Source organism: Melozone crissalis, unplaced genomic scaffold (assembly GCF_028551555.1).
Source record: "Melozone crissalis strain CALT ecotype California unplaced genomic scaffold, PUWL_Pcris_2 ptg000042l_1, whole genome shotgun sequence".
In the NCBI taxonomy this organism is placed as follows: Eukaryota; Metazoa; Chordata; class Aves; order Passeriformes; family Passerellidae; genus Melozone; species Melozone crissalis.
Genome location: NW_026535820.1, coordinates 17,338,217 through 17,364,833, shown reverse-complemented (window position 1 = coordinate 17,364,833; position 26,617 = coordinate 17,338,217). Strand labels below are relative to the sequence as shown.

At 43.7% G+C, this 26,617-nt stretch overlaps 1 protein-coding gene across 1 annotated transcript in view; it reads left to right on the top strand.

Annotated features, from left to right (window-relative positions):
* CABLES1 (Cdk5 and Abl enzyme substrate 1) overlaps window positions 1–26,617 on the top strand; it is a 70,723-nt gene that overhangs the window by 37,619 nt on the left and 6,487 nt on the right. Inside the window, exons 4-7 of the mRNA XM_054285308.1 lie at window positions 5,054–5,131; window positions 14,889–14,988; window positions 16,484–16,640; window positions 17,407–17,510. Of these exons, the coding sequence (XP_054141283.1) occupies window positions 5,054–5,131; window positions 14,889–14,988; window positions 16,484–16,640; window positions 17,407–17,510 (439 nt within the window). The remainder of the gene's footprint in view (window positions 1–5,053; window positions 5,132–14,888; window positions 14,989–16,483; window positions 16,641–17,406; window positions 17,511–26,617) is intronic.

Genomic DNA, 26,617 nt, shown 5'->3' with positions numbered 1-26,617 from the left:
AGAATATTTCCACAATCATAATAAAGATCTCTTTATCTAGAATACAAATACAATAAGAATGAGAGACACAATTTTGGCAATAGTTTTCATCTTATGGTCGTAGAGCCACAGTGATGCTAGCTAAAAATGAAATGCAGAGTTAACACTTTGTGTCACCCCTATGTCTAGCAGTAAGTAATTTGAGTGCAGACTGTTTTTCCCAGGGGTCTGGATGTAGTCACTGGAGTTAATAGGCATTCTGGATTAAAAGGACCTCTAGAAATACAGGTGGATCTCCTTTGTGTATTCATCCTAAACTCAACAGTGATTTTGAGCACATTAAAACCTTTGAAGCTGGTCTCTTCCCCAGCTGCCTCTGACACAGAGGAGCACAGGTGTTGTAATGGATAGAAAACCCTCCTGGGACTCCTTTCCTTGCTTGAGACCTTGTCCCAGGTGGCTCATGCATAGTTGTGCAGGATGCAGGTGCTGAGCTGGGCTGGAGTCAGGCTCTGAGCCCCCTCCAAAACCCCCGATCCTTCAGTCACAGCATGTCAGCCTTTCACTTAAGATGAGGAACCCAGCTTTGAAAAAATCTACACTGAATATATTTTTGGGTGGTGAATTTGATGACTGGGCTTTAAAATAGCCAGCACTTTCAGAACTTGTTTCACTGGCTTGTGACTGTGTCAGAGCAAAGAAAACTGCAGTGTGAGTGATAGCTCAGGGCTCCTCTCTCCAGTAGCTGCCCTTGTTTGCATCTCTCAGCCTGTAACGTGATGTGTCCTTGTCCTGTGGCACTGAGAGCTCTTCCCCTCTCAGCCTCAGGGGTGACATGTGTTGAGCAGCAATGCTCTGGGTCCAGCCTTTGGCAGTCCTGCAGCAAGGCAGGACCTGCTGTGGTTAAAATAAGAGTTCAGCTATTTAACACAGAGAGAAAGCTCCTATAGAAAAATACACAGACTGGAGCTTAATCAGAGAGTCCTTGTAAAGCGTCCTGTTGATAGTTCTGATCACTGGTTAAACCGGTTTCTTTGGATTTCTAGGTCGTGGCTTATTAAAGGAGTTGGAAAATGAGGGTTCCTAGACTATGCTAGCAAAGCAGTCTTGTAAAACAGCACAAAATAAATTTTCTTTTTAAAGACGAAGACAAGTCAACCGTGACATACAAACTAGCACAGGTAGGCACCAGCATATGGTTTTACCCACTTTACTCAGCAGGTTTATTGGTGATGTCCTCCATAAACACTGAAGCACAGGATTAGCAAAAACGAGCCACTGAAATGGCAACCTGAGCCAGCTGAACAAACAGTTACTGGTGAGAATGGGACAAGGAACTCCAGAGTTATCATATATGGCAGGTACAAAAGCAGTAAAAAAACGTTCCTCTCCCACCCCCATGCCATTGCTTTCTCTGTTTTGTTACACACATCTGAGTGAAGGCCAAACACCATCATGAAATATCTCTTTTGCTGCTCTCTTAATTGCACACACATGCAGGCTAAGAGGTTGATGATTGGCAGCACCCTCATGGTTCATAATAACTCTCAGCCACCTTCTAATTGCCCTTGAACTTCTGACCCTGCACAATGAAGGCCACCCTGGCAGCATCCATGTTTTTTGTGTTCACCTTTGTGTGCAGGGCAACAGAGCCCTGGCAGTCAAAAATCATCAATCAGGAGCAAGAAAAGAGTCTGCAATATTCCACGTGTGGATGGTATATATGATGTATATTGTATTGCCTGATGGCAGCCTTTTGGTGGAACACAATCAAACCTAGACAGATGCTGGGAGAAGCAGACATTATTCTTCAAGTCTATCAAATTACTGATTCTGTTGAGAGCTTTGTGCTCATTAAGGTTTTTTGCAGTATACACTTCATAGAGAAATTGGAAGATTAGTTTTTATATCCTTTTTCACATTGTCAGAATTCTCTTGCAAAATAATGGTTGCTCTGAACTATAATAATTAGTACAACTTTTCAGTGAAATGTGAGAATTAAAGAATGAAAACCTTTTTGTGAAGTGGTTTTAAACATGTCTAGGTGGCGCAATTGGAATCAAGGTATGTAAACACTCTCACACAGCTTCTGAGATAACTCCTTCAGAGGTGTGCAGGATCATAGATGCCCTTTGTTGAAGAGTTGAAATCCAGGAAAACACTTTTCTCCCATAAGCAATAATTTGATTTTCTTGAGCAGCAATGGACTTCCACCATGACTTCTTCTCCAAAGCATACTTTGTGGCAAGTTTCTGGACTTTCTGCCCCAGCAAACCATTGCAGGCCTTCAGAAATTTTTTTGCTTCCGTGCATGTCATCAGACCTATACATAAAATACCTTTTTATCCCTCCACAATGAGTATCTGGCCACTGCTTTCCCTGCTTCCTTTCCAGTCCAGCTCCTAAAGCTGTTTTGCATCACTGTCCCTTGGCAGCTTTGCAGATGAGGTTTTGTGGCATCCTAGCAGTGGAGGCTGTGGGCTCCTCTCGTGCTCTGCCTGGGAGATCTTTGTGTAAGAAGGATCTGCTGATTTATGGAAAGAGAGGCAATACTTGGGTCCCAAGGGAAAGAAATCTGAAAAAAATACAGGCTGGGCTGGTGCTTTTTATTTCCTTTCTTGTCTGATTCTTTCTGATACACACAGTTCTGTGGTAACTTCCTACTGTTGTCTTTGCTTGTGGACATGGAAGCACCAGTTTGTTTTTCTTTTAAGTATTAAGAGTTGAGTGGTATTTTTAGGGAGGTGTAGGGCGTTGGTGGAGGATCTGTATTTCCAGAAGCAGCCAGAGGGAGGGGGATAATGTGCTTAGTGGGTACTGTGGTTTTCCAAATTCAAAGATGCTTTCTGATGTCAGCCTCGAAACCTGTGCCAAGTTTCATACATCAGCAAACAAGGCTTCCAGTGAACAAGCAAGCTGTTGTGAGTAGCAACCATTCAGCAGTAAGCAGTGGCAAGCACAAAATTAATCATATGCCAGGGTTTTTTTGCTTGTGGATTGCTGTTCTCAAATGGGAAAAATCATTCCTCCCTGCTCTGTAACTCAGTGCCGCACCATGAGACCATCTTGAAGGATCTGAGATTTCCCTTAGGTAAGGAGTGTTACAGCATTCAGACAACAATGAAATTGTACTTCATCTGCTGCAGGAGAACTTCCTAAAGCTGTATGTCTATTTATTATTAGAAACCCTTCTTCATTAAAGGGTAAATCCCTCTTTGCTTTCAAACAGGATTTTAAGGAAGAAAATAGGATTGCCATAACGGAGTAATCCAGGAGAGGGAAAATCGATCATTCTGCATTTTTCCAAGGATTACAGCAGCAGCTCTCTTGGGAAGCTAAACCTTTTCCAAGAATGATGACTAAGCTGGTCCCTTAAGGAAACAGTGTTCTAATAACAGGGTGACTGGTATGAGGTTCACAGGTGCATGTGCTGGTTTTCAGACAAGAAAGAGCAAAAGGGTTTGTTGTCCAGCTTTGACCAGTGCAGGACAAAGGATGAAAAATTCAGGTTAAATCCTCACGTACAGATCTGTGGGACACAATGTCAGAAAAATCAATGTTGGAGAGCGAAGCAAGGAAGTGCAATAGCCCTGACAGCCAATGTAGTGGTAGGTCCTAGCATTTTCGCCACAAGTGGAGATTTTTAGAAAGATAAAATATCAGAAAACTCTAACACTAATCAGGTCAGAAAACATCAGAAATTGCTGTCACTGTGTCTTAGAGGAATTTGACATGGTGCAGCCTGTTAGCCAGCTTTAGAGGGAGGAAGGGTCAGTTGTACAATGGTACAATTCTCGGTGTCCTGATGGTAATAAGGAAAAAGGGACTATTTGTAAGCAGTTACTGACTGGCATTTTATATCTTACTTCTTGACCAAACTTCTCTTGGCTTCTTGCAAGTCTGCATCTCCCAGAACTTTAATAATGTAGCTGCTGGCATCCCATTCTGTTTTATGGGAAGTGGGTCTTGACTTCAAGGTGGTGTTGATGTTGTTTAATATGTCAGATCCTGATGGCTGAAGGCAGCAGTGTGGCTGTGTAACAGACAGGTTGCTCCAAGCTATTTGATTTAAAGGAGATGAACTCTATCTGAGCTGAAACCAGGACAGTATCACACAGTGACTTTGCAGATGTTGCAGAGATTTAGAGACTGGTTAGAAATACAAGGCACTTTCTTTAACTGTCCTGGATTCTGAGATAAGCTCTCTGCAGGCAGATGATGTATGATTTCATGTAGCCAAATCTTGGCTAACTGCCTATGAGGAGCAAAGGCAAGCCATGCTTAGAGGAGGAGGGATTCAGCCCTGACACTGACAGATGGGAGCTGTGGGGTCAGTTATGCCTGAGTATCAATGCAGCATCATAACCAAGAGGGCTAATGTGATTATTGAGCACAGAGGCTGGCAGAGTGTCATGGCTAGATGCTGATCTTAAAGGTAAGACTGGATAGATGTGCAACTTCTGAGGTCAGGGATAATGCCTGGAGACCAAGAAAGGTGATGGGGCAAAACTGGAGAAGACTCAAGAGAGGAAGCTTGGAAACATCTGGAAACATAATAGCAAACCTAGCCTATGGATAAAGCCTGTTTCAGAAACATGAAGCTGACAACCAAGGGAGTCCATTGGTTTAGCAGAGAAGGGTCACAACCAGCAGCCAGAGTGTGTATTTGTTGGTGTGTATCACCTGGTTGCTGCTGGGTTTGTCTGTTGGGTTTCAGCCATTGTAGTGAGTTGACAGAATGGTCCCGTGCCTCTGTGGGTAGACTCCTTTCACTAGGAAAGCATGTGTCCTGGATTCCAAGTCACGTATTCAAGATAGTCCTCCTAGAAAGCCTGTAGAGGGAATGGGGCTCTACTACTCATTCACTGCTCATTTGCTGTGGCACAGGCTTCAGCACTTCTGTAAAGACTCCGTAGCACAATATCTGCGAGATGTAAAAGAGGACGGAGAAATCGTCCATTATGGAAGTTTTGTGATTGCAAATTCCTCAATGGTAACATCTATTGCTTTGCTTATTGTGGTGGGATTTTTAAATTTTAGTCTTTGATTTCTTTTATTTTCTTTTATATTTTAGAATAGTCCTTATCAGCAGCAGAAGATCCTTCTGTAGCATATTTTCAGTGCTGCCATATCGAGACTGTACCCAAGTCGGGTATGTATATCCATACGTGTACTGCATAGTCTTTCTGGGCCTGCATGTAGACCTGATAACAGAACACAGCATGATGGAGCCTAATGCTTTTACATGTCTGCTCTGAGAAGAGATAAATGCTCTTAGGTGTATTTGCTTTGTGGACTATTACCAGGTTAAAACTACAGCTCTCAGTCCCCACTTTATTTATATGTGTTGTGGTATCTTTGATTATTAAGCTGGAGAAAACTACTCCCATGAAATCAATGTTCTTGAAAATAATGCACTTTTTTATTGTTTCTTCTGGTTTCACTCATCTTTGACAGAACAAATACTCTAGTCAGCATGACTTTAATTGTATAAGCCATCTTAGCTGTCTCTTTCTCCTAGGCAGACATAGTGCTACTAAATCTAGATTTCTAGAACAATAAATACTTGGATTTAAACAGAATACTTTTTTATTTAATACTTTTAGTCACTGGTCAGATCATTCAGTCAGTGAAAGCATTATTTTGGTGATAATTTTATACAGGTTCATAGCCGTCTGTGCAGCTGCCTCGCATCCCCTGATGTGCTGAGACTCTGTAACTCTGATAGAAAAGTTCCTTTGGAACGAACTAGTTCTCCAGAGACTGAGAAGGCTTTTAGCTCTTCCACCGAAACCACAGAAGTGGAAGGAACTGGATTTGGCTGGGAGATGTGGCCTGGCAGGCTGTGATGGCCAGCTGGGTGCAGAGCAAGGCTGGGATGGGCAGTGCTGGTGGGCAGCAGCTCTGTGACCCTGGCACAGGGGAATAGCACGGCTGCCATGCTCACTTGCCAGAGACCTGAGAAGTCCTTGTGGTTGACTCAGAGCACAAAATGTGTGGGAAACAGTCAGATGATACACTGAGGGGGGTTTGGAAGATCCACAAATCATCTACAGTCAAATCTTTCCACTGTATAAAAGACAAATTTGGCTCATACTTTCCAGCTGTCTCTTTAGTTCTGGAGAGCAATTTGTCACAATCTCCTTGTGCACCAGTAATCCAAAACAAAGGGAGATTATTTTTAATGCACAAAGGAAGCACCTTTGTCAGGAGGTTGACTCTGTCTGCTCACTCTTACAGTAAATTTTTTCCCTTAATTAAACTGTGATGACACATCAGGCAAATTCTTGACAGACTGGCAGATTTGTTCTTTGTTCTTGAGTACACTGTCATTCTTTTATGGTCATCATCCTGTGGAAATTGCCTCTTTATTGAAAATTGAACACATTTTGAAACTTTGATGACTGGTTATACCTTCTGAATTACAGCAGTAACGAGCCCAGCTGCAAAACTAAATATTATTTCAGCATGTCATGTCTTGTACTGTGCTTGCACAGCAAGAAGGGCATGGGATGAGAAGGTAGAAAGTGCCAGTACACAACAATCCAACCCTGTTCCCTTGGCAGAAAAAGCCAAGATTTAAAAAAATGCCCTCTGTCTTTCTTCTAGAGCATCAGAGGAAGAGAGAAACAATTCAGTGGCACCTCCTTCCAGGAACAGCTGGTGCAAAGAACAGATGAGGCAGTATAGCATAAACTGTAGCCACTCTGTTCAGGCTGCACAGTGCTTGCTTGCTTGCACATTTTGGATGTGAAGTAGGAGGGGGGAGAGACACTGGATACTCTTGTGAAGTACTGTAATGACAGCATCCTTTAGCTTTGCTTTCTCTGAATCCCTGGATTGCTGATGTCTGTCCCCAGGTAAGATGTCCCAGCTGGTTTGTGCTCTGCAACTACCACTAAGTAGTAAATGAAAAGAAGCAGGTCCTTGCAGGGAGCTGTGGACACACCTGAAATTTGAACTGAAGAGAGCCCCAGCAGGAGTGGGAGAGCAGGATGGATGAGCAGGCAGGAGGAGCTGTTCTGTGTGAGAGGGGCACATAGTGGAGCTGCTGCTGCTTCTCCACCTCTGCTCCAACTCCCAGGCACTGTGGCCAGTGAGGAAATCTCCAGGCACAGCTGTTTGTGGAGGCTGCCAGCCCATGTTGTACTCGAGGCAGTGCAGAAGAGCTGTACTCCACCAGTGCTGGTAGATACAGTCTGCAGAAGCAGATGCATTATAAAAACATGATAAAAGGCACTTTCTGAAGTCCCAACTCTATGTACCTGTCCTGTGTGGATGGGGCAGCATCACCCCTCACCAGTGAGGTGTGAGAAGTGTATTCCAGACTGTGGTCCTCAATTGCCTGCCCTCCATGCAGAGGTCAAACTACAACAGCAAGAACCCTCCCCAGAAACCTCTAAACCATGATTTTAAGTGGTTGTACCAATACAAATGGAGGTCTGGGGAGAGAGACATAGTTGTACATGAGGGGATGAAGTTTGAGGTGTCCCTGGAATAAGTTTCCTAAATGCTTACTTTTCTTCTATGTAGACCAGCAGAGCAAGTGTGAGAGCAGATATAGCCAGATGAAGGCAATGTAAGGAAAGCTTCACTGCAAGTCAGGAGCTGAAGGAGGTGCTGAGCATCTTGGCTGCTGGCATTCCTTGCCCTACAGTACCTCTTGATGTTACAGCCCATCAGAATCTAGGCCGGGTTTAGTGGCAGCTAAGGGGAGTGATGTAGTGATGTGAAAACACTTGTAACAGTGTTATTGCCTGTGTTCTTAATTGGACAGACACAGAGAAAGGTTTCCTGAATGTTTGGTTTTATGGCATACAGAGTCATTGTGTGATGCACAGATTAGAGGCAAGCACTAGTACTGCAGGTTTGGGTTGTGCAGTTGCCTCTCATTTTTCAATACATTGGAAACCTTAATGGATAAAGCAGTCCTCTTTCTTTTTTAAATACAATATTCCAAAAGATGCAAGATCTACTTTGTGAACCATGTTGAAACTGCCTCAGTATCCATTTCATATCTTCCTTGCCACAGATAAGCATTAATCCCCATCTAGTTCTTGAGATGGGCAGAAAATTGGAGGTTTTGACCTCTCATTTTAATCAGAGGTGCACCTTGTGCATCCCCTGAGCTGCTGTGGCACACACCCTATACTGCTCCACTTCCAGGACAGGGGAAGATGCCTCAGGTCAGCAGCAGGGATCCTACCACACACACCCCCTCAGCACAGGCGTGTGCACCCTCATGCCAACCTGCTCTGGGCCCTCAGAGGGGATTTGTGTCACGGCAAACCAAAGAGTGAAGCCGTTTGCAGATGGATTAAATAAGACTTGAAGGAATTATTTGTTTAGAGATGGGTTCCAGATGGTTTGAGGTGAATTGGATTTCAGCCCTTTGAGACAGGAGACGGGGATCAGACACAGCAGATATTATCCTTTTAGCCATTAGGGAGGTCATGCTCCGGACACTCGAGTCCCTAAAGAGAAGCTGTTACAGCTAGACTCTGGGAACATTCCTGAAGGTTTCTGCCCACCCCACTCCCCAGCTTGGTGTGTGCAAGGGCACTCTGTGGACCCACCTTGTGGCCCCAACCAGGATGGAGAAGAACCAGGTTCAATTCTGCCTACCCTGGAAAAAGCAGGTATCCTGGGCAGGGGAGAAGGGAGACAATTCTCCATTGCTTGCCTGTTCCTGAAGCTTCCCTGCGCACCACTTCTCCATCAGCTTCCAAGGACATGGTGCAACTCTGGCAGTGCTCACAGATGTTGTCAACATTGCTCTCTGTGGCCAGCAGGCCTGCAAAAATGGTCTGCGTATGTTTGCAGCCAAGTGAGAACAATCCAGTCATTAGTACAGCCTAAGCAATTTCCATAAAGAACAGTGACAATGTCTGTCACTGTTAGAGGTGTTAAAAAGGAGGAGGAAGGTACCCTGTTGATTTTCACCCCAAAAATAAAAGGTATTGCAGTTAGTTGGGTTTACAGTTCTGACACAGTGTGGTTTGTTTTTTATCTTTGGCACACGCACCATTATGCTTCATGATTTAAAAATGTGTTTTGGAAAAGGCACTTTTTAGGCTTGTTTTTATCAATGGCAAAATCATCCACAGACTGAAATTGTACCTATTCTGATGATATCTTTTGTGATGTTGTAAGAATTCTTTTAAGAGCTTCCAAGTGCCTGTGAAGTCCTGTCCAGAAGATGAATCTGGAGGACCTGGGGGAGGAGGAGAGCTGGCAGTAGGACACAAATGCAGCACTGCAGTCTGCTTATTCTTACATGCGCACTCAGACCTGGGCTTGCAGTGACTGACTGACAGCAGGGCTGGAGGTGATGAGCTGCAGGACAGAAAACTCAAAGCATCAGATAGTGCACATCCTTATAAAGATGGCCAGTTCACCTCATCTTTTCTTCTTCCTGGCATTGAATTCATTAAGTGGATAGAAATTTACCTGCAGCAGGCGTAGCTGCTGAATATTGCTGTCTTGACAAAAATGCAGGTACTCCTCTGACGAAACTTGCCTCCAGCTAAAGGAAATAATGCAGCATGAGTAATCAAATGGATTGATGCCCAGGAAACAAACCATTCTTCTTAAGTAAAGCAGCAAGTCACTAGATAAAAAGAATTTGTGTCCTTCTCAGAAATGCTACTAACCAGCTTCATCGAGTTTCTAAAGATAAGTCACTGCTGAATTTAACTTCAGATTTAACTAAATGCTGGCCAGGACAATATGTTCAATGATGCCAGGAGCAAGAGGTTTTGAATACCATCCCCCCAATTAGTATCTAACCAAAATGATCAATTAGTCCACAGACCTGGCATTCCCAACAGCCTTCTTTATCTAAACTCTGCAATCTTTGTTCATATTTAATGTTTAAACTGGGTAAGAAAGCCATATGCAAAATGAGGCGAAAAGAAGGACTCGTGTGGTTGTCTTGCTGCCATCAGTAATTTGGCAGGTTAGTGAGTGTGGAAAACAGGGCAATATTTACAGGAGAAATGAGAGCATCTAAATTGCCATATGGATAGTTGCAATAAGCAGACAGCAAAGCAGGATGCTCTGTTACATCCTTCAGAGTTCCTTGCTGCTCTTCCCCAACAGATTTTGTATGCAAGGCAGTTTTGATTAAGTCATCAATCTTGAGTGCTTTTCCTGAGCAGGTATCATTCTGTAGGCCTGGGGAAGAAAAACTATCTGTTTTTAGCCTGTGACAGGGAAGCTGAAATATCCCTGCATTTCTTTACCATTTTCCCTGCTTCTCACAAATTGAACAAAAAATGGAACCAAGCGAATATTAGCTTTACAGAAAGACACGTAAATCTGAAGGTTTTTTCCTCACAATAGGAGATTTCAAAACTCATCATCTCATATATGTATTTTATAGAGCCACTATTGCTCATTCTTGAGTGAGTTGTCCTGTTCCCTTAGATTGAAATTGACAAATGGATCTCCAAAAGCTAGTAAGTTTAAATTTTGAACTTCTACTCTGTGTTGGGCAAAACATCAGGGAAAGAGCTGGCATGCTGACAGCTAAATATCTTTGGAGAGAGAAAAAGGAGACTGACCCATTAGACCCATCTTTCCAGGAGTTTTTTTGCTCCTTCTCCCTGTAAATTGCAGCTGGAGTTGTTCTGGCAACACTAATGGCATTAGGATCTGAAAGCTCTTGATCAATTATAGCAGGCAGTCTCAGGCAGTGGGAGATCTGCTGCTGGTCTGACTGCAGTGCATCTTCTCCAGAGCTCTCAGTGTCTCTATAAACAGAGATGATAAGTAAAAATTATTTACACTGACAGATGAGAATGGCATCTTTTCTTGATGTCTCATGAACCTCTTTTACTTTCAGAATAAATCTTAGCAGTGGGGGGGCCGGGATAGCTAAGCATAAAATGCAGGCACAGAGGGCTGACATCTCTAAACAACAATTATCAGATTCCTTTTTGCAATAAGCAGAAGGCTTTTTCATGTATCTGGAAGTCTATTTAATATTTCATGGACTCCTAAATTATTCACAGGTTAGAGTGCTCAACTGTTACTGTCATTTAAAGAGCAAGTGCCCAGCAGGAGTGTTGCATGGGACTTTGTAGATCATGTCAAAACATAACATTTGGTTCATTAAAGAAGTGCTATACTTCCGAAGGTAACAGCTTCCAATTTATACTCTGTTAATCCTGGCCTGGCTAGTAGAAGACATGGGATTGCTTTTTTGATTCTTATCTATTTGCTCAGTAAAGCTTTTCACCATCTGACAACAAATCTGGGATCCCATGTCACCTGGTATGGTTCCTAGAAAATCTGTGAATTCTGTTAGATGGAGAAACTTTGATTTTTTTTCTTGCTAAGGAAACTACCCAGTCTGACTGCTCAAGAGAACTGCTGGTCACATTCCAATGCCAGAGACTTGCACTGCTGGGATTGAAGCTGCTTCTTGGTGGGTGGCTCCAGTGACCCAGTGGGTCCCCATTTGACCCCATTCAGACCAGGTTTCCTCGGCAGTTTGACACCAGGTTTCCCAAGGCAAAGTCCCAGATATCTCATTCCATAAAGCCATTTATTCACAGTGCAGTAGCACAGGAACAGCCAGAGCTGGGGCCTCTGAGGTGGATCCCTAGCCAAGGAACCCCTGGGCATTTATACCCTCACAGTCTCCAGAGGTCTCCTCTTCCTCCCAAGTCTTTGGTTCCTGCCCCCCTCTCTGTGTCCATCCACCTTGCTGGCTCACTGGTTTTCCTTTCCTTTATTATCCAAAAGGCTGCAATTCCCAGCTCTCGTGTGTTTCCCAGTGTCCATTCACCTGGCTGGTGTCACCCACCACCATGCCCTGTGTTATCCCAAAGGCTGGCAGTCCATGGCCTCTCTTCTCAGGCTCCTGCCTGGAGCTCTGCATTTCAATCTGCATCTCAGTCTGTTGTGAGCCAGCTACTTGTACCTCATGTATTCCTCAACATTCTGCACTCATGGATAACTGAGACAATATATTTAGTTTCGAGGGTAGTTTCTAACACTGCTCAGTCTTCCATAAATGGTATCCATGAATAGAATATCCAGAGCTTGACATTGATGTAAATCAGGGTAACTCCCCAAACTTTGTCAGAAATTGAGATATAGGTTTTTTTGCCTCCTAAGGAAATCTTATCCCTGATCTTCTCATTTTCTCAAGCTTTCCCTGCTCAAATAAAGTGAAGGTAGTAAAATTAGTTCCCATGGTTTATTTTTGGATTTGGGTGTCTGCTTGAATTCTTTGAAGTTTCCTAAAAAGCACTTTTGGAAATAAAGCATGAAAATCAAAACTGAGGAAGAGGAGGAAGGAAGTTTTCCTTACTGAAATGCCTCTTTGGCAAGGACTGCTGTTCCTTTTCTGCAATTTCTAAGCATCATTTACTACTGGACAGTGGTTTGTGCAGTTCCTCAGTCCCATCGGTAATTTAAATAACTTTAACACAGTGAAAGCTTGATTGGTTTTTTCTATGAAGTACCTGTCCTCCATATGCTCCTGCTTCCCTTGACCCTGATGCCATGTAAGGACATGTCCTACAAAACCTGGTGGCAGTGGATGGCCACACCAGTGCAGTGGCTGTACCCAAACAAGTGTCCTGACCCTTCCCAGGCACGAGTCACCCATTTGGAGAGCTCTAAGGGAGAGCATCCCCCAGATCTTTCCTAGTTGTTCTTGGGATGTTGGGGCTGTGTGGAGGAAGCAGCTGTGCTGGGGTCCCCCAGCAGTGGGCAGGCAGCCTTTGGGCTGGCTCTCTCAGCAAGAGCTTTGCCAAGACCTTCTTGAGCTCTTTGTCTTTAATAGGAGTGAGGAAAAAAAATAAAGGCTTGTCATGCAAAATATTTTATTTGCTTGCTGTTGATCATACTGATAGGGAACTCAAAAAGGATACAGTAAAGTTGCTTAGGAATTCCTTATGAGGTGTTAACCAAGCTCTTTTACAAGAGAGAGGAGGATGTGTATAAGCCAGGATGAGCCTTTCCATTTATATGCTCATAAGAAACTGCACATTGTTTAGTACTGATTTTCCTCAAGAGAGGGAGTTTAATTCTCTGTTTTATGGACAGATTTCTCTCCAAACAGTAACACTTTATTACTCCATTTTACAACACAAGCAGTCATATACTTTCTAGAAATATAGAGCATATGTGGAGAAGGGGAACACCCCAAGTAGCTTTTGCAAAACAGGAAGAATTACTGCAGTGCTGTTCAGAGGGTCCTGAAAGGAGAATCCTCTTTAGAAACATCAGAAAGATGGGGAATGGAGGCAATAGTGTCCATCAAACTTCAGCTAATGTCCAGGAATCATTCCTGCATGTGCTCGCACTTGCCAGCTGACCCTGCTCCCCGCTTCAAAGGCACTGATTTCTTTCCAGTCCTCAGAGCTGTTTTTTTATTTTTTAAAGCTGCTGTGCTGACTCTTCAAAGGGTGCTAGGTTTCCATTTGATGAATGACAGAGTTATCTATCCATGTCTGTTAATTACATGGAAAAATTTCTCCATGACATGTTTTCAGAGTTGTAACAGCATTATTTCTTGCTCTGTATCTGTAGGGTCTTGAATGGAAAGAAACTACACTATTCAGATTTCAGGTAGTTCAGATATTTGTTTTCATTTTGGGGTTCAGAGGCTTCCTCAGGTTGTGTGTTTGTTTCATAGATAACTGCTGAAATAGTTACAATTTGGCATTTATCTCTGTGAGAAATAGTTCCCTTAAGCTCTTTCTGCGCAGGAGCAGAGAGGCTGATACCATGCTTGTGACAGAGAGCTATTTTTACATCATTATTAGTCCAACCCCTCAGTAACATGATATCAGGAAACAAGAATGATAATATGACACTGTGCTAAGTGAACTCCAGTCAAGAAACTAAGAGGACTTTGTTGGGATTAGAAACTTGATACAGCCTTTTCCTTTATCAGTGAACTATGTTTTCCAGAAGACAGATGTTTTGGATTTTTCCAGCAGTGAGGTACATGACTTACTGGGGGCTCAGGATGGCCGTGTTTCAGAGAAATAAAATGTTTGATAGGTTGGAAACAGGGTGTATTGTATGTCACAGCAGGAGATAGCCCAGCCTGCGACTGAGTGAACAGCCTGCAGGGCTTCTCCTGGCCTCCATGTCAGCATCTCTCCCACATGGAGTTTTGAGCACACACTTGGACTCCAGCAGCAACCAGCCAGGAAAATATTGCAAAATATATATTGTGGAGTTTCATATAGCTCTCATTTGTGAAGCACAGATTTGCTTCTAGTCTTTTCTACCTCTGCTCACATTTTGGTCATGATGCTAAAGCATGGGATACAGCCTGCTCATCTCAGGCATCTCATATCTCCAAATGGAAGATGCCAGGTGGGTCAGTCCTTCTAAAGTAGATCCTGGAGTTTCCATGCCAGGGTGATGGAAAACTGGCTTTCTCCTGTCAGCCTCCAGCAGAAGGGTCACTGGGCTTTGGCCACTCTGTTGTGTTCTCAAAGGAGCAGGAATCCTTCCTGGAATCTTCCACAGGAAATTACCTCTGTTTCATGTAGGGGAATGTGGGGATGTGCTGTGGGAACATCTGCCTGCTGGATACATGGCAGTCGAGTGTTCAGGCTGGATTGTTGTATCTCACCTGTAGTGTGTATGACTTCCATTTCCTTCCCAGTGCCAGGTCCTGTCAGAGGTACCCAGCAAAGGGGAACCTTGCTCTGTGCCACAGGCTGGGCTTTGAGCTGCAGCCGTGAGCAAAGTGGGGGTTTTCTCTGTAAGGTGTTTCAGACAACAAAAGTGCTTCCCATAGGAAAAGTTGTCTGGTCTGTGCTTTGCATTGGCATGTCTGGATTAATGCTGCGCCTTGTTTCAGCATTTGGTGGTGGGAGGTGAACAAGGTGTGTGTACTAAGAGCTGTTTCTGCTCTTCTTTCTGCTTCCCAGGGACATGAAGCTGGATGGTGGACGCCAGTGCCATTCTACTGGAGTGTGTCTGAAAGAAATAATTGGTCTTGAAGGTGTGGAGCTCGGAGCAGATGGGAAGGTGAGGATGCTTCAGTTCCTACTCCCTTAGATTTGATGTTATAAGGGGGAAAAGTGGTTAACTAATAACAAGCACAAATACAACATGCAGCATAACACAGTAGTTAAAGGACAGTATGTGCCACTGTAAATAAGCTTAGCAGAAATCTATGAGGACTGCCCAAGCTGTCAACACAGACAACTCTGTATCCTTGAAGAAATTTGCCTCTGGCAATATCTGAGTGTGTAAAGCATTACTGAATTACACAGCCTTCCCCTTGCTCTAGCAGGAGGTACCACTGCAGTGTATATTGTCAGGAGCTTGAGAATAATTTCTGCTGAGAGTTGTAGCTGTAATTCTATTTGCTTTCAATTGTATTTAATAACATTTTGCTCAATATTTTTCCAGAGAGCAGGAAGACAGTGGCACAAAGCTGATGAGTCTTTCAAAATCCAGAAGCTCATTCACTTGAATAGAATTAGCAAATATGAATGTTTAGGGAACTGATTGATTTTAAATAAATATATAGAGGAGAGACAGTTTTAATTGTAGAAGAAAACATTTCTTCCTGAAATCCTGATTTGCTTTCTACAGTTCAGTTTTACTCAGTCTGCTGTCATCTATGGATTTAAAGGCCCTGGGTCAATGCTGCTACACATGTTGTGCTCACCTAACCAGGTGTCAGGCCAGACCACAGGCTGTAAATTCCTGAGGACAATCTGTCTGCTTATAAATAATGAAAGCTCACATGTAACATGTTTTATTTGATACCTGTTCTGACCTCCTCATAAACCAGTCTAGAGTCTCAAACTCATTTTTTTTCTTCAATGTAATGTTATTGTTGGAAAATGAGCCAACAAGAAGCAAGACATAGCTTTTTCTTGGCCAGGGGTACAAGCAGAGAATCAGTGCACTCTAAAAATAATTTTGTCACAAGTTACTCATTCACACTTAGTCCATGTTGGGGGGGTAGTAAATGATCTCCCACAATGATTGCTGTGAACTGGAGCTCACTTATTACATCAATAAGACTCTGCCACACAAAGTCCTGGGAAAGAAAAATAGCAGACAAAGTGCTTTAGTTTAGCAGTGTTTAAGTGATTTGCCTCTGGCAGCTGTGTGCTGAGGGACCCATATAGATGATGCTAGTTCAGTAAAGAAGCTGCTGAAATGTGTTACAGAGAAGGCTCACTGGAAAAACCTGACCAAACTGATATATTTTTAAATCTGACCCTTGAGTAGGATTTTGTAAATCCAGTGTATTAGGGCGTGTGTGTGTGTGTTTTGCTGAAGAGCTAATGCCTTTGCAAAAGCATTTTTTGCATGAATAAACTGACTGCACTGAAGCAAATGTAGGTGACTGGTTTATATTCATCTGTGCCAAACTACTAAATCCAGAAAACCCTTCATTAATTTGGCTTCTCTTGCTTCCAGTTGGAGTGCACCAAAAGCATCCCACTGCATCCAGGCTGGGCTGAAATTAACTGTCTGTCCATTCTGACTTTTTTTTTTTTAGACGGTTTCTTATACACAGTTCCTATTTCCCACCAATGCCCTGGGAACTCGGAGGAATACAATAGACTCCACCTCATCTTTCTCCCAATTTCGCAATGCAAGCCATCGTAGCCTTTCTTTGGGAAGAGCTAACAGCACCCAGGGGAGCATTGATGCAGGTAACGTCTCAAGTAGCTCTTTTTAATACCCTGATGGTAGGCAGTTATTGCAAAGGACTGACGTGTGTTTTAGTCCCCCCATTAGCTTAAATTAAATAAATACAGTCTTCTGTTGTGGGTGAAGCACAGCTTATTCCATATTTGCTTAGAAGGCTTGCTTGTGGAGGATGGAGGCTAAATAAACAAGCACCTTGGTGGTATTGACAGCCCTGATGGCCCCCAGCGTGCCTCCTCCTGTCATCAGCATTGCTTGCTCCTCCTGCATCAGGCTTGTCCTTACCTTCCTTTGCTATGGAAAATTTACAGTGGCAACACAGTAGTCACAAGCTGAAGGTGTAAATTCCACTGGTGACCTTTGTTAGGCTGGAAAGAGCTGTGTTTACAAAACCGGACACAAAACATAAGCCAAAGCACTATATGCTTAAAATATTTTGGCATGATAAATGAAACAAATCAAAACATCTGCTTGAACAGATGAAAACTTGTTGCCGGGAATAAAAGTCACTGTGCAGCTTTATATAATTCTGCCCTAAATTCACATTTAGCAGGTAATTCATAAGCTTTAGGTCCTCTATGTCTTGACAAATCACATTAATATAGAAATATTTAGAGTACTCAGAACAATTTTTCATCTCTTTAAAAAATCTTGCATAGAGATAATATTGTGCATTATCTGTGAACTCATTTGCCACTTCTTTTAAGTCCGGAGATGTCTTGATGTGGTGAATTCCTTTCAAAATTCTATATCTAAACTGTTGTTTTATAGGTAGCGACCTGGGAGACTTTGTTGAATATGACCCAAATCTTTTAGATGATCCCCAGTGGCCATGTGGCAAACATAAGCGGGTTTTAATATTTCCTTCATATATGGTAAGTGATTCTCTGTAGGACAGAGGAATTCCCGTAACAAAATTCCGAAGGTTGAGGTTTCATTTGGCCGTATTTTAAGAAGACTGTTATTATTTTTAATCTACTAATAAGAGCTGTTCAGAATGCTTTGTTCTAAATGACAGTTACTTCTCAAGGCATGTTAAAACAAACTCTTGGAGGTATTACAAAAGCAAACACTTTTATTACCACTGTATTTCATAAATGCTTTAGATGAAAGACTTGTTCAAACAATGCACTCATTCTCTGGCATTCAGAGGAAAATTTATACTTCCTCAGACTGGCACCTATTACAAAATAGGAGGATGCCCATTGGGGTTTTTCTGAAGTCATGAAGCTACGCTGTGTTTTGATGCTAATCATTCACTGCTCTGAACAGCTTGGTTTCCCAGGTATTTATTTCACCATGGGATAGTCCTTCCTTTAATTGCAGCAATTACGAGCAGAGTCTGTATATTTCCCACTATATCCAAACCCTTAACAATACAGAGACATAATTGTTCTGTGCTCTGTGCTCTGACTAAATGTTTTCTGTGGTGAGATACTTGTGTAGCCTTTGTTTTGATTGCTCCAAGTCTGTAGATTATTTTAGCAGGACTGTTGCAAGAGGCAGTGCAGTCATACACATGTGAGCATGGATCTGTCTGGACTGTACATCCAGGGTAACAGTAGGCAGTAGGGAAAATATAATTTTTTTTCCCTAAAGTGGTGACCTACTTCTCTTATCTATATACAGATATGATAGGATTTGAAACACTGAGGTCTAAAGTGCTGTCCATGTTCTTGTTTAATTTGGAACAGAAGACATTATTTAAGAAACTGCTAATGTATGTAAAGATACAGCCTTTGTATGTTCTCATCTGCCCCCTGGCTCATGGGTAATTTGGCTCCTGGGTGCTCCTTCTTCAAAATAAGCTCTAAGTGCTGCATGTGGATGTTTATCTGGTTGCACACAGAGGCTTAACTGAGTTCTAAGGCTGTGTTTATTCTAGATTTTCAAATGGCATATCCAGAGTGTCCTCTGCTTACTTGCTACCAGTTTTCCTTTAAGGGCTGGCGAGTTATTTTTTGGCTGCCAACCCACAAAGTCACAACCTTTTATAGCAGCTACATATGTTTGGGAAAATATTTGTCAGGTTTTGATATGGTTACTGTCATGGACAGGGAACTGTCTTCCCTCAAGAGAAAGCCATTGTTAGCCAACATCCAAAGGGAACACATCTCTAGCAGTCGTGGCTGTGTTTCTGACCTTCCTCAGGCTGTGAGTGTCTGCCAGGCAGTACAGGTCCCCTGGAATCACCTGAGATCTTCGAGCCCCTTTTAACTTGATGTTCTCGTGGACATGATTAAATGAGTAAAAAGGAAGCAGCCAGGCTGGCATCCTGCAAGGGAGTTCTCCATCCAGGAGTGGGTATTCAGTGCCATTCTTCTCTGTATGCTGGTTGACCACAGCATTTCAAAGTCTTGTGTTTGTACTTCTGTTGTAAAAAGAAGCTGCCTGGGGATTTGACAAGGGGTATGACTAGATGCCCTAAAGGTGAAAAATTACTTCAAGGACAGTTGTTAAAATCAATGTCATTGTTTATCTAGAATATATTTGCATTGACAGGGGTCTCCCCGCTTTTAAATTTTCTCTAGGGTTAATTACTTCTGTGTCTGAAATAATGTCTTATTTGACATTTGAGGGTTTTTTTCCTGAATGTACCTTTCCAGGCATCACTTCTTCAGCACTGTCTGAGGGTCTGTGGACTTCCACCTCCCTCTCTGAAGGCAGGCACTAATCTAAGAAAGGGTTGAAGGACATTAAGTGCTCTGTTTCTTTTGTTGAGGTAGGTCACAGGCAGGTGCCAAGGGCTCTCTCAGCCGGGGTTTTGCCTGCCCACAGCCAAGCAGCATAGCTGTGGTCCCATGCAGGGGCTGCGTGGCTCTGCAAGAAACTAAGGGTGGATGGTTGTTCTTCAGTGCTCAGCTGAAAGATTTTACAAGGTGTTGGTGCTTCCTTCAGCCAAGAGAAGGGAGAAATAGTAGTGCTGCAGTGTCTGGGGAGCTTGCAGGTTAAGTAAGATTTTTCTGTTTGGGCGATAAAGCTGAATATAAAGCCATTTTGGATATGTTGGAGACTTCACTCACATCTGTTTTAGACTTTCCTGGCTCTCCTGACATTCCCTCCCCCTCTCCCTGCAGTTCACATCAGTCTGAGCAGGAGCATAATAGCCTTATAATTTCAAGTCATTTTCTTCCCCCCCCCCCAAATATAAAAATTGGCTCACACTGCAATTAAAACAAATTGCAGTCTGGGGCCAGCGAGAGACCTGTGCTCTTTTCCTGACCATCACAGCCACTGCAGCAGTGCCAGACCTCTGCCAGAAGAGTGCAGAGGCTGGAGCAGCCACCGGGGCTGGGTGGAATGGGGCTGGAATTGCTGCCTCTCAGTGCTGGACTGAATGTGGCTGGAATTGCTGCCTCAGTGCTGGGTGGAATGGAACTGGAATTGCTGCCTCAGTGCTGGGGGGAATGGGGCTGGAATTGCTGCCTCAGTGCTGGGTGGAATGGGGCTGGAATTGCTCCCTGTCAGTGCTGGGGGGAATGGGGCTGGAATTGCTGCCTCAGTGCTGGGTGGAATGGGGCTGGAATTGCTGCCTTTCACAAGCACCGGAGCAGCTGAGAGCGGCTCTGCTGTCAGTGCCCAGCATTCTGTTGTGCGTGGAGGGCTGCAGCTTGTAATTAAAGTTTTGTTACTTGGCTGGGATTTAGCATTAATGCTTGACAGCTGCAAGCTTGTCGATATTCCCCTCACCCCTCCTTATGGATGTCAGAGCAATTAATGGGGGGAAGGTGTGGAAGAGGAGGGGATGCTGGGCTGCGTCACTGCCGGCGGGATAGAGCTGCCTGCGCTGCTGTTACTCCCATGAGCCTGGCTTGTGCTTCTTAGGCCAGGATTTCTGTGCTTGCTGGGAAAGCTCTGTTGAGGTCTGTGTGAATGCTGCATCAGCAAACACTGCAGGCTTTAACCTGAGGGATGGGACAGACCAAATGTGTGGTCCGGTTTAGACTTTACTCAGAAATACAGCTAGCACTCAGTGTGCTCACTTAGGCTTTTGTGGAGCCTAAGTTTATCATCACTGACATTGACTTTATAGTCTTTTAATTTTACTGAGCTGAATTAGCCCTGACTCTTGGAGAGAAGTGTTAGCTGCAAGTCCTCAGCTGTTCTCAAGGAGAAGCTGAGCTTCCTCCTTGAAGATAGCTCTGGGGAAGCAGAAGTGCTTTTGGTTTAGTCTGGTTTGAGGTTTTTTTGATTTTTTGATTTTCAGTGGGTTTTTTGTTGTTGTTGGTTTTTTGGGGGGGGGGGGGTTGCTTTTTTTTGTTGTTGTTTGTTCTTTTTTGGTTTGGTTTGGTTTAGTTTTTTCAATAATGAAGTCTCAGGCTTAAGAGAGCATACACTTCCCTGTTGCATTTCTAGAAGTAATACCCACAAATTGCCTGTCAGGGGACAATTCTGAAAAGTATTCTTCGATACTTCCCCAGTACCAACTCTATGGCTTCTATTAATTGTATTAGCTGTATTTAAAGTCTAGTCTGCTCTGGATAAATTATTTCATTTTGTGTTGTCTTTGTCAGAGAGTCTGCACTCTCTGCTGCAGGATAAACAGTAAGAGTTAGAAAAAATTCATGCTAGGGGGTTGGGGGGAAGGGAAACATCATGTCATGGTTAACAGATGTCTTCCTGGCTGATACTGCTAAAACAGGAATTCGTGCAGATTCTTAAATCTCTCTAGAACAGGAACTTTATCTACCAGACTAAGCATTAATTTCTTTCCTCTAATCTCACGCTGACTAGCCTATGTACAGACTCGTCAGTGCTCCCCTGGTCTCTCTGCATTTTTTCCAGCAGAAACTCCTTCTGTGCTGGACTAGAAAACTCATTCTCAACAGGCTTGAGGCTGAACCTGCAGTACTGCTTCTGTTGGTAACACAGAAGCACAGAAGCATGTTAGCTGGTCACTGTGTGCTGCCAAAACTTGCAGCAGAAGAAGAAAAGCCCAGATCAGCAGCACGTTGACTTTGAGTGACCCATTCTGTATTCTCATCCCTGAAATATCCATCCATCTGTGCTCAGAGGATACACATGGAATTAGGTTTGGGTACTGAGCTGCAGTGTCAGTGTGTTGGTTTAATTATATAAAAATAAATTGGCATCTCCACACCACTAATACAAGAAGCAGGTCACAAAACTCTGCAGAGCTGCTGCGGTGCCTGCCTGCCTCGCTTGCCAGGTACCGCGCTAGTGGCGAGCACAGCCGGGCTGCGTTATTCAATAGCAGTCCTCCAGTGGGATTTTAAAATTAGAACTGCTTGCTGCCCTGGCCCTTTGGTCCAACAAAAGCCCTGCAGGATGATATAATGCATTTGGTCTGTCATTCTCTCGTTCTGCCTTTCACAAGGAGCACCAAGGTCAGGCAGACTCCACTTTCAGCCAGTGAGTGTCCTTCAGTGCTGTCACCCTATTCTTTGAGCCTCTTCTGTAGCTGTGTATTAAGTATCTCCAGGCTGCTTCTTTATCAGCTACTGACCTTGTACCCAAAAGTCTCAGTGAGCAGAGGATAGCAGTGGTAGATAATCATGTATAAATCCTGTGCTCTATGCATTTGATGCTATATTTGGCTGAGATTCCAATAAATAACTATTTTGAGAATAATTCCTGAGTGTTAACAATATGAAATAAACCGGTGTCCTTCCATGTACTTAATTTCAAAGAGGCAGTTTTTGAGACTGTTTGCCTTGTGAAATTTAAAATCTTCCAGTTTAAGGTCCTTGAATGTTAGTAACTTTGTAACAACAGAAACATCTTATTTTACTCAAGCTTCCTTTTTTAGAATTTTAATTATGATTCGGAATCACTCCTATTTTCCATCACAGTTTAAAGTCTCTTGTCTGTCAGGATTTCTCATATATATGCATCATAAGCCATAAGTGTATGAATTAGGTTACTGGCCGTTGATAGGTACATAGCTGGTCTCGTATGGGATGCATTAAAGTAGTCAGAGAATGCAGAGTTATTGACTTCTTTTCACTTCTTGTGTGGCTGAGACCTTATCAGTGACCTACCAAAAGTCTGTTTCAGGTGTCAGTCTTCTGTCTGCCCTCTGTGAAGCAGATTTATCAGGGATACACAGTAACAGCAGCTAAGAGAGCCTATCATTCATCTTTCATTTTATTCACCTATTTGATTCTGATTTTATCCTTCTTAAGCTAAGAGATAGAGGCATCCAAGGCTAGATCATCTTTTACTGGTTGCATGCCAAAGTAGGATTTATTTTCTACAATATTTCACCCTGCCAGTCTTACCAACCATTTCAGGCATTCTCTCTCCTCCCATATTTATGAAACTATATATACAGCTTTCCTATGAGAAAGCAGCTGCCTGAAAACACTTGTGAATAACACACGAGCCGAGCTCCAAGTTCAAAACCGCCAGCCAAGCAAAAAGTGTGCAGAGTAGAGACTTGGGCTGAAGCATTTATCACTCTGTCCAGGCATCTGTCAGCTACCATATATCAAGGTTTTCATTTGTTTTATGCAGCTTCCATCACCAAAGTAAAATATACAGACACAGATTTGTACACATAGAATGTCACAGAGCCCACAAAGGAATATTGCTGAATGCTGAACTGAAATGTGCTCCCTGCAAATAAGCTGTGAGAAACAAGACAGACGGTTCTGGATGACAGAAGTTAAAAACATTGGAGATTAGACTCTGAGAGAGACAGTTTGGTAGTTCCCAGTGCCTTGTTCATGTGTCTGACAGCTCTGGGAGTACAGAGTGCCTGCCTGGTAGGGAATAATATTATGTATAAGAAAGCGTGTTTGGATGGAGAAAAGCTGTGCTCCTTTTAGGGAAATATTTGCAAACCTTTTGTAAAGTTTTGGAGCATCAATATTGATGAGAGCCCTGACACAGGCAATACCCGAATTGTCCTGGACAGACAGTCATGTGTTTTTCTTCACATGGCAGCTTCGTGGGGGACACACAGGAAGCTCAAGGGCAGTGGCGTGGCCTGAAACAGAGGAGAAGCGTAAATGCTGAGCAGGGAGCAGGCAGAGGAGCATGGCGTTGTGTCCAAGCCCTCCCCTGTCAGATCCCAGCTGCTTCTTGTGGGTTGCTGGACCACCCCAGAGCTCAGCTTCACTCCCTTACTCGTGGGCAGGGGCAGCAGTGGGGGCTGCTGCTCAGTGCAAGCTGTTTGCAGGGTGCATAAGGTGCCCTGGGCAGGATCAGGGCTGGGGACCAAGATTTCTGTGTAACCTCGTGAGTGCTGTGCCCCAGCAACAGGGGTGCTCAGGTGCCTGGTCAGAAACCATTTGAAAGGGTAACTGATTTGATCACTCAACAGATGTTAATCCAACGTTGCTTTTAAACTACCTCTCAACAGATATATTTAGGGTTATTTTCTGCCTGCCTCTATGCTGGGCAGGGTCCTGCATGCACAGGATGCATTTCTGTAGGTACCAGCTGGACAAGCAGCATCCTGTTGCTCAAAGTCCAGCTTCTGCAGCAGCTATGAAGGAAAAAAAAAACCAAGGGACAAAAAAAAAACTTGCACAAATGCTTTTCTTGAGAATAAGGGCAGTTAGCTGAGCTCTCCAGCATGGCACTGACAAGATGAGACAGCTGCCTTCGAGCCAGTGTGTTCAAACATGCTGCTGTTATCCTGTTACATGAATCAAAACCAGCACACACCAGCTTTCATCTGGATTTCATTATTGTGATTTGTATCGTAGAGACTGTTGTCTCGCAGGAAGCAGCAGTATTCAGGGTTGGAGAGGGGGAGATCCTTATCAACAGGACAAAATTGACAAATCTCTGGGTTTAAAAATAACTGTACCTCTGTGCTGTTCTTAGCTTTAAGCTGTCTGCTTAGACTCAAGCGCCTGAGCGCTTTGCTTTAAATGAAATTTTTAAAAAGAGCTTTTCCCCTTCTAAAGAGAATTCAGCTGAATTCTGGCAAACCTCCCACAGGCTGGAGGAGTCCCAGGTAAAACAAGTCGGTGCCTGCAGAGCAGCCATGGGGAAAGGTGCATCCCAGGGGGCGGCTGCTGCTGCTGCTGCTGCTGAGTGGCAGAGCCCAGGGCTCACTGCCCCTCTGCACAGTGACCCCCAGAGCCACCCTGACTTGTTGGAGGTGAAAGCAGCTGAAACTTGCTGTGTGGCACAACTTCTGTGCAGCCCTTCAGCTGAGCCTGGAGGATGGACTTTGCTGCTGTGCCCTTTCTGTTGGGAACTGGTTTCTGTTGTGCCTGTAAGCAAAAGAAGAAGATAACCTGGAGAGAGCTAAAGACAAGTTAATTAAGATAAAACTATGAGCTCTGTGCAAATGAAGAACAAACAATGGGCAGTTAGGTTTGTAGTGAAGCATGAAATAAGGTGTCAGGTAGCTTTGTAAGGTAACACCGAGCTCACTATTTATAGGATTGCCCAAGACAACCAAAAAATACTGGTAGTAACTAAAGTCATCTTTACATTGCATAGGATGTATCTGGTTAGTGTCTCTTGGCTCTGTAAGGAGGAGCAGCATGGACCCATGTTTCTATACCCTGAGCAGCAGACAGCAGTGGTCTAAATTAGATGTGGCTTGTTTCAGTGTCCTCTTGCAGCAGTACTGAGAGGAAGCCTCTTACCACATAAAACTCCCAGCATATCTGTGCATCAGCAGCACCCAGCTTGGTGATGATCCTTTGGCAACAATACCAAGGAGCAGGCAGGCCAGCTGAAACACTCCAGGGAAAGAAAAGAAAAGGGTTAGTTGTTAAGATCTTAATTCTTCTGCTTTAGAGGTCTGATCCCTGCCAGGGGAGATGAAGCATGTGAGAAGCTGTCTGCAGTGCAGAGCCCCGGCTGCACAGTGCATGTGTACATCCCTCCAGCCTCTGCAGGGTTAAAACCAGGCAGGCCCACACATTCCATTGAGGCTTTCCCACCCGGGCAGGGCAAGGCTTCTCCCTTCTGTCTTTTCTTCTCTTCCTTTTATTCAGGTGTGGCAGCACATTGCCTGCTTCAGCATCAAGGCAGCTGATGAATTTTTAGCCTCGGGGGCTCTGCACTGTCTGCCTGCACCTGCAGTCAGGCTCATCCCTACACGTGCAGGGAAGCAGGTGTGGCTGAGGAGTGTTGATGTGGCAGAATGGCCTATGTTTTAAAACCTGTGCATGACCATAACAACACCCCGTGGCAAAAACCTGGGTTTTCCTGTCTATTTTGTTTGCATCAAATACTGCCAGGCATTATTCAGGAGAAACACATGCTCTGCTCTTTTTTAATTTGCTAATAATTCAGTACCATATCTCATAAGTAAAGTGCAGGAAAAGTTAGGTGTGTTTTACTCTCCTTCATGCTTATTTTGGAAGCAGAGAACAATATGATTGGATAAAGGGAATTGTGTGCTTTCTCTCTAGAGCCATTGCACTTTGTACTCCCCAAGCCCTTCCATATATTATTTTTATGACAGAAAAAAAAGCCTGAAAGCATATTCAGTCAGTCTTTTTGGCTGATTTCAATTCCCATGAGGATACATTTCAGCAGAGCTCCACCTTCTATAAAGGCATAACATGCAGCAAGGGTTTCATATACCTCTTTCCACCTCTAGTGTGGTGTTAACAGCCCTTTGCCATAAAACAAATTAATCAAAACCAGAAATCAGATTTGAAATATTGTTTTATGAGCAAGAGAATGCACTGCACTATCCACTCCTGCTTTCTTACATGCTTGAAGCTGGCAGGGGGCTGTATGCCTGGGGACCAGACTGGTGCCCAAGCTGGGGCTCCTCTCCACTTCTGTCCAGTGGGCAGAACTGCTAAAGCTTGGAAGAGAATTGACACATTCCCAAAATAAAGGTTGGTTTGTTGGTGAGGTGTTAGATTTTGGCCAGGTGAATGGTGACAGAGGGTTTGGGCAAAGTGCTACCTGAGCAAAGACTAAGGGAACAAGAGAAGTGCTGGACACACACAGATGCAAGGGCTGTGTTGGCCAGGAGAACCCTCTGCAACTTGGGGAGATTCATTAGGTTGTAACAAAAAGGAATAGGAAGCTC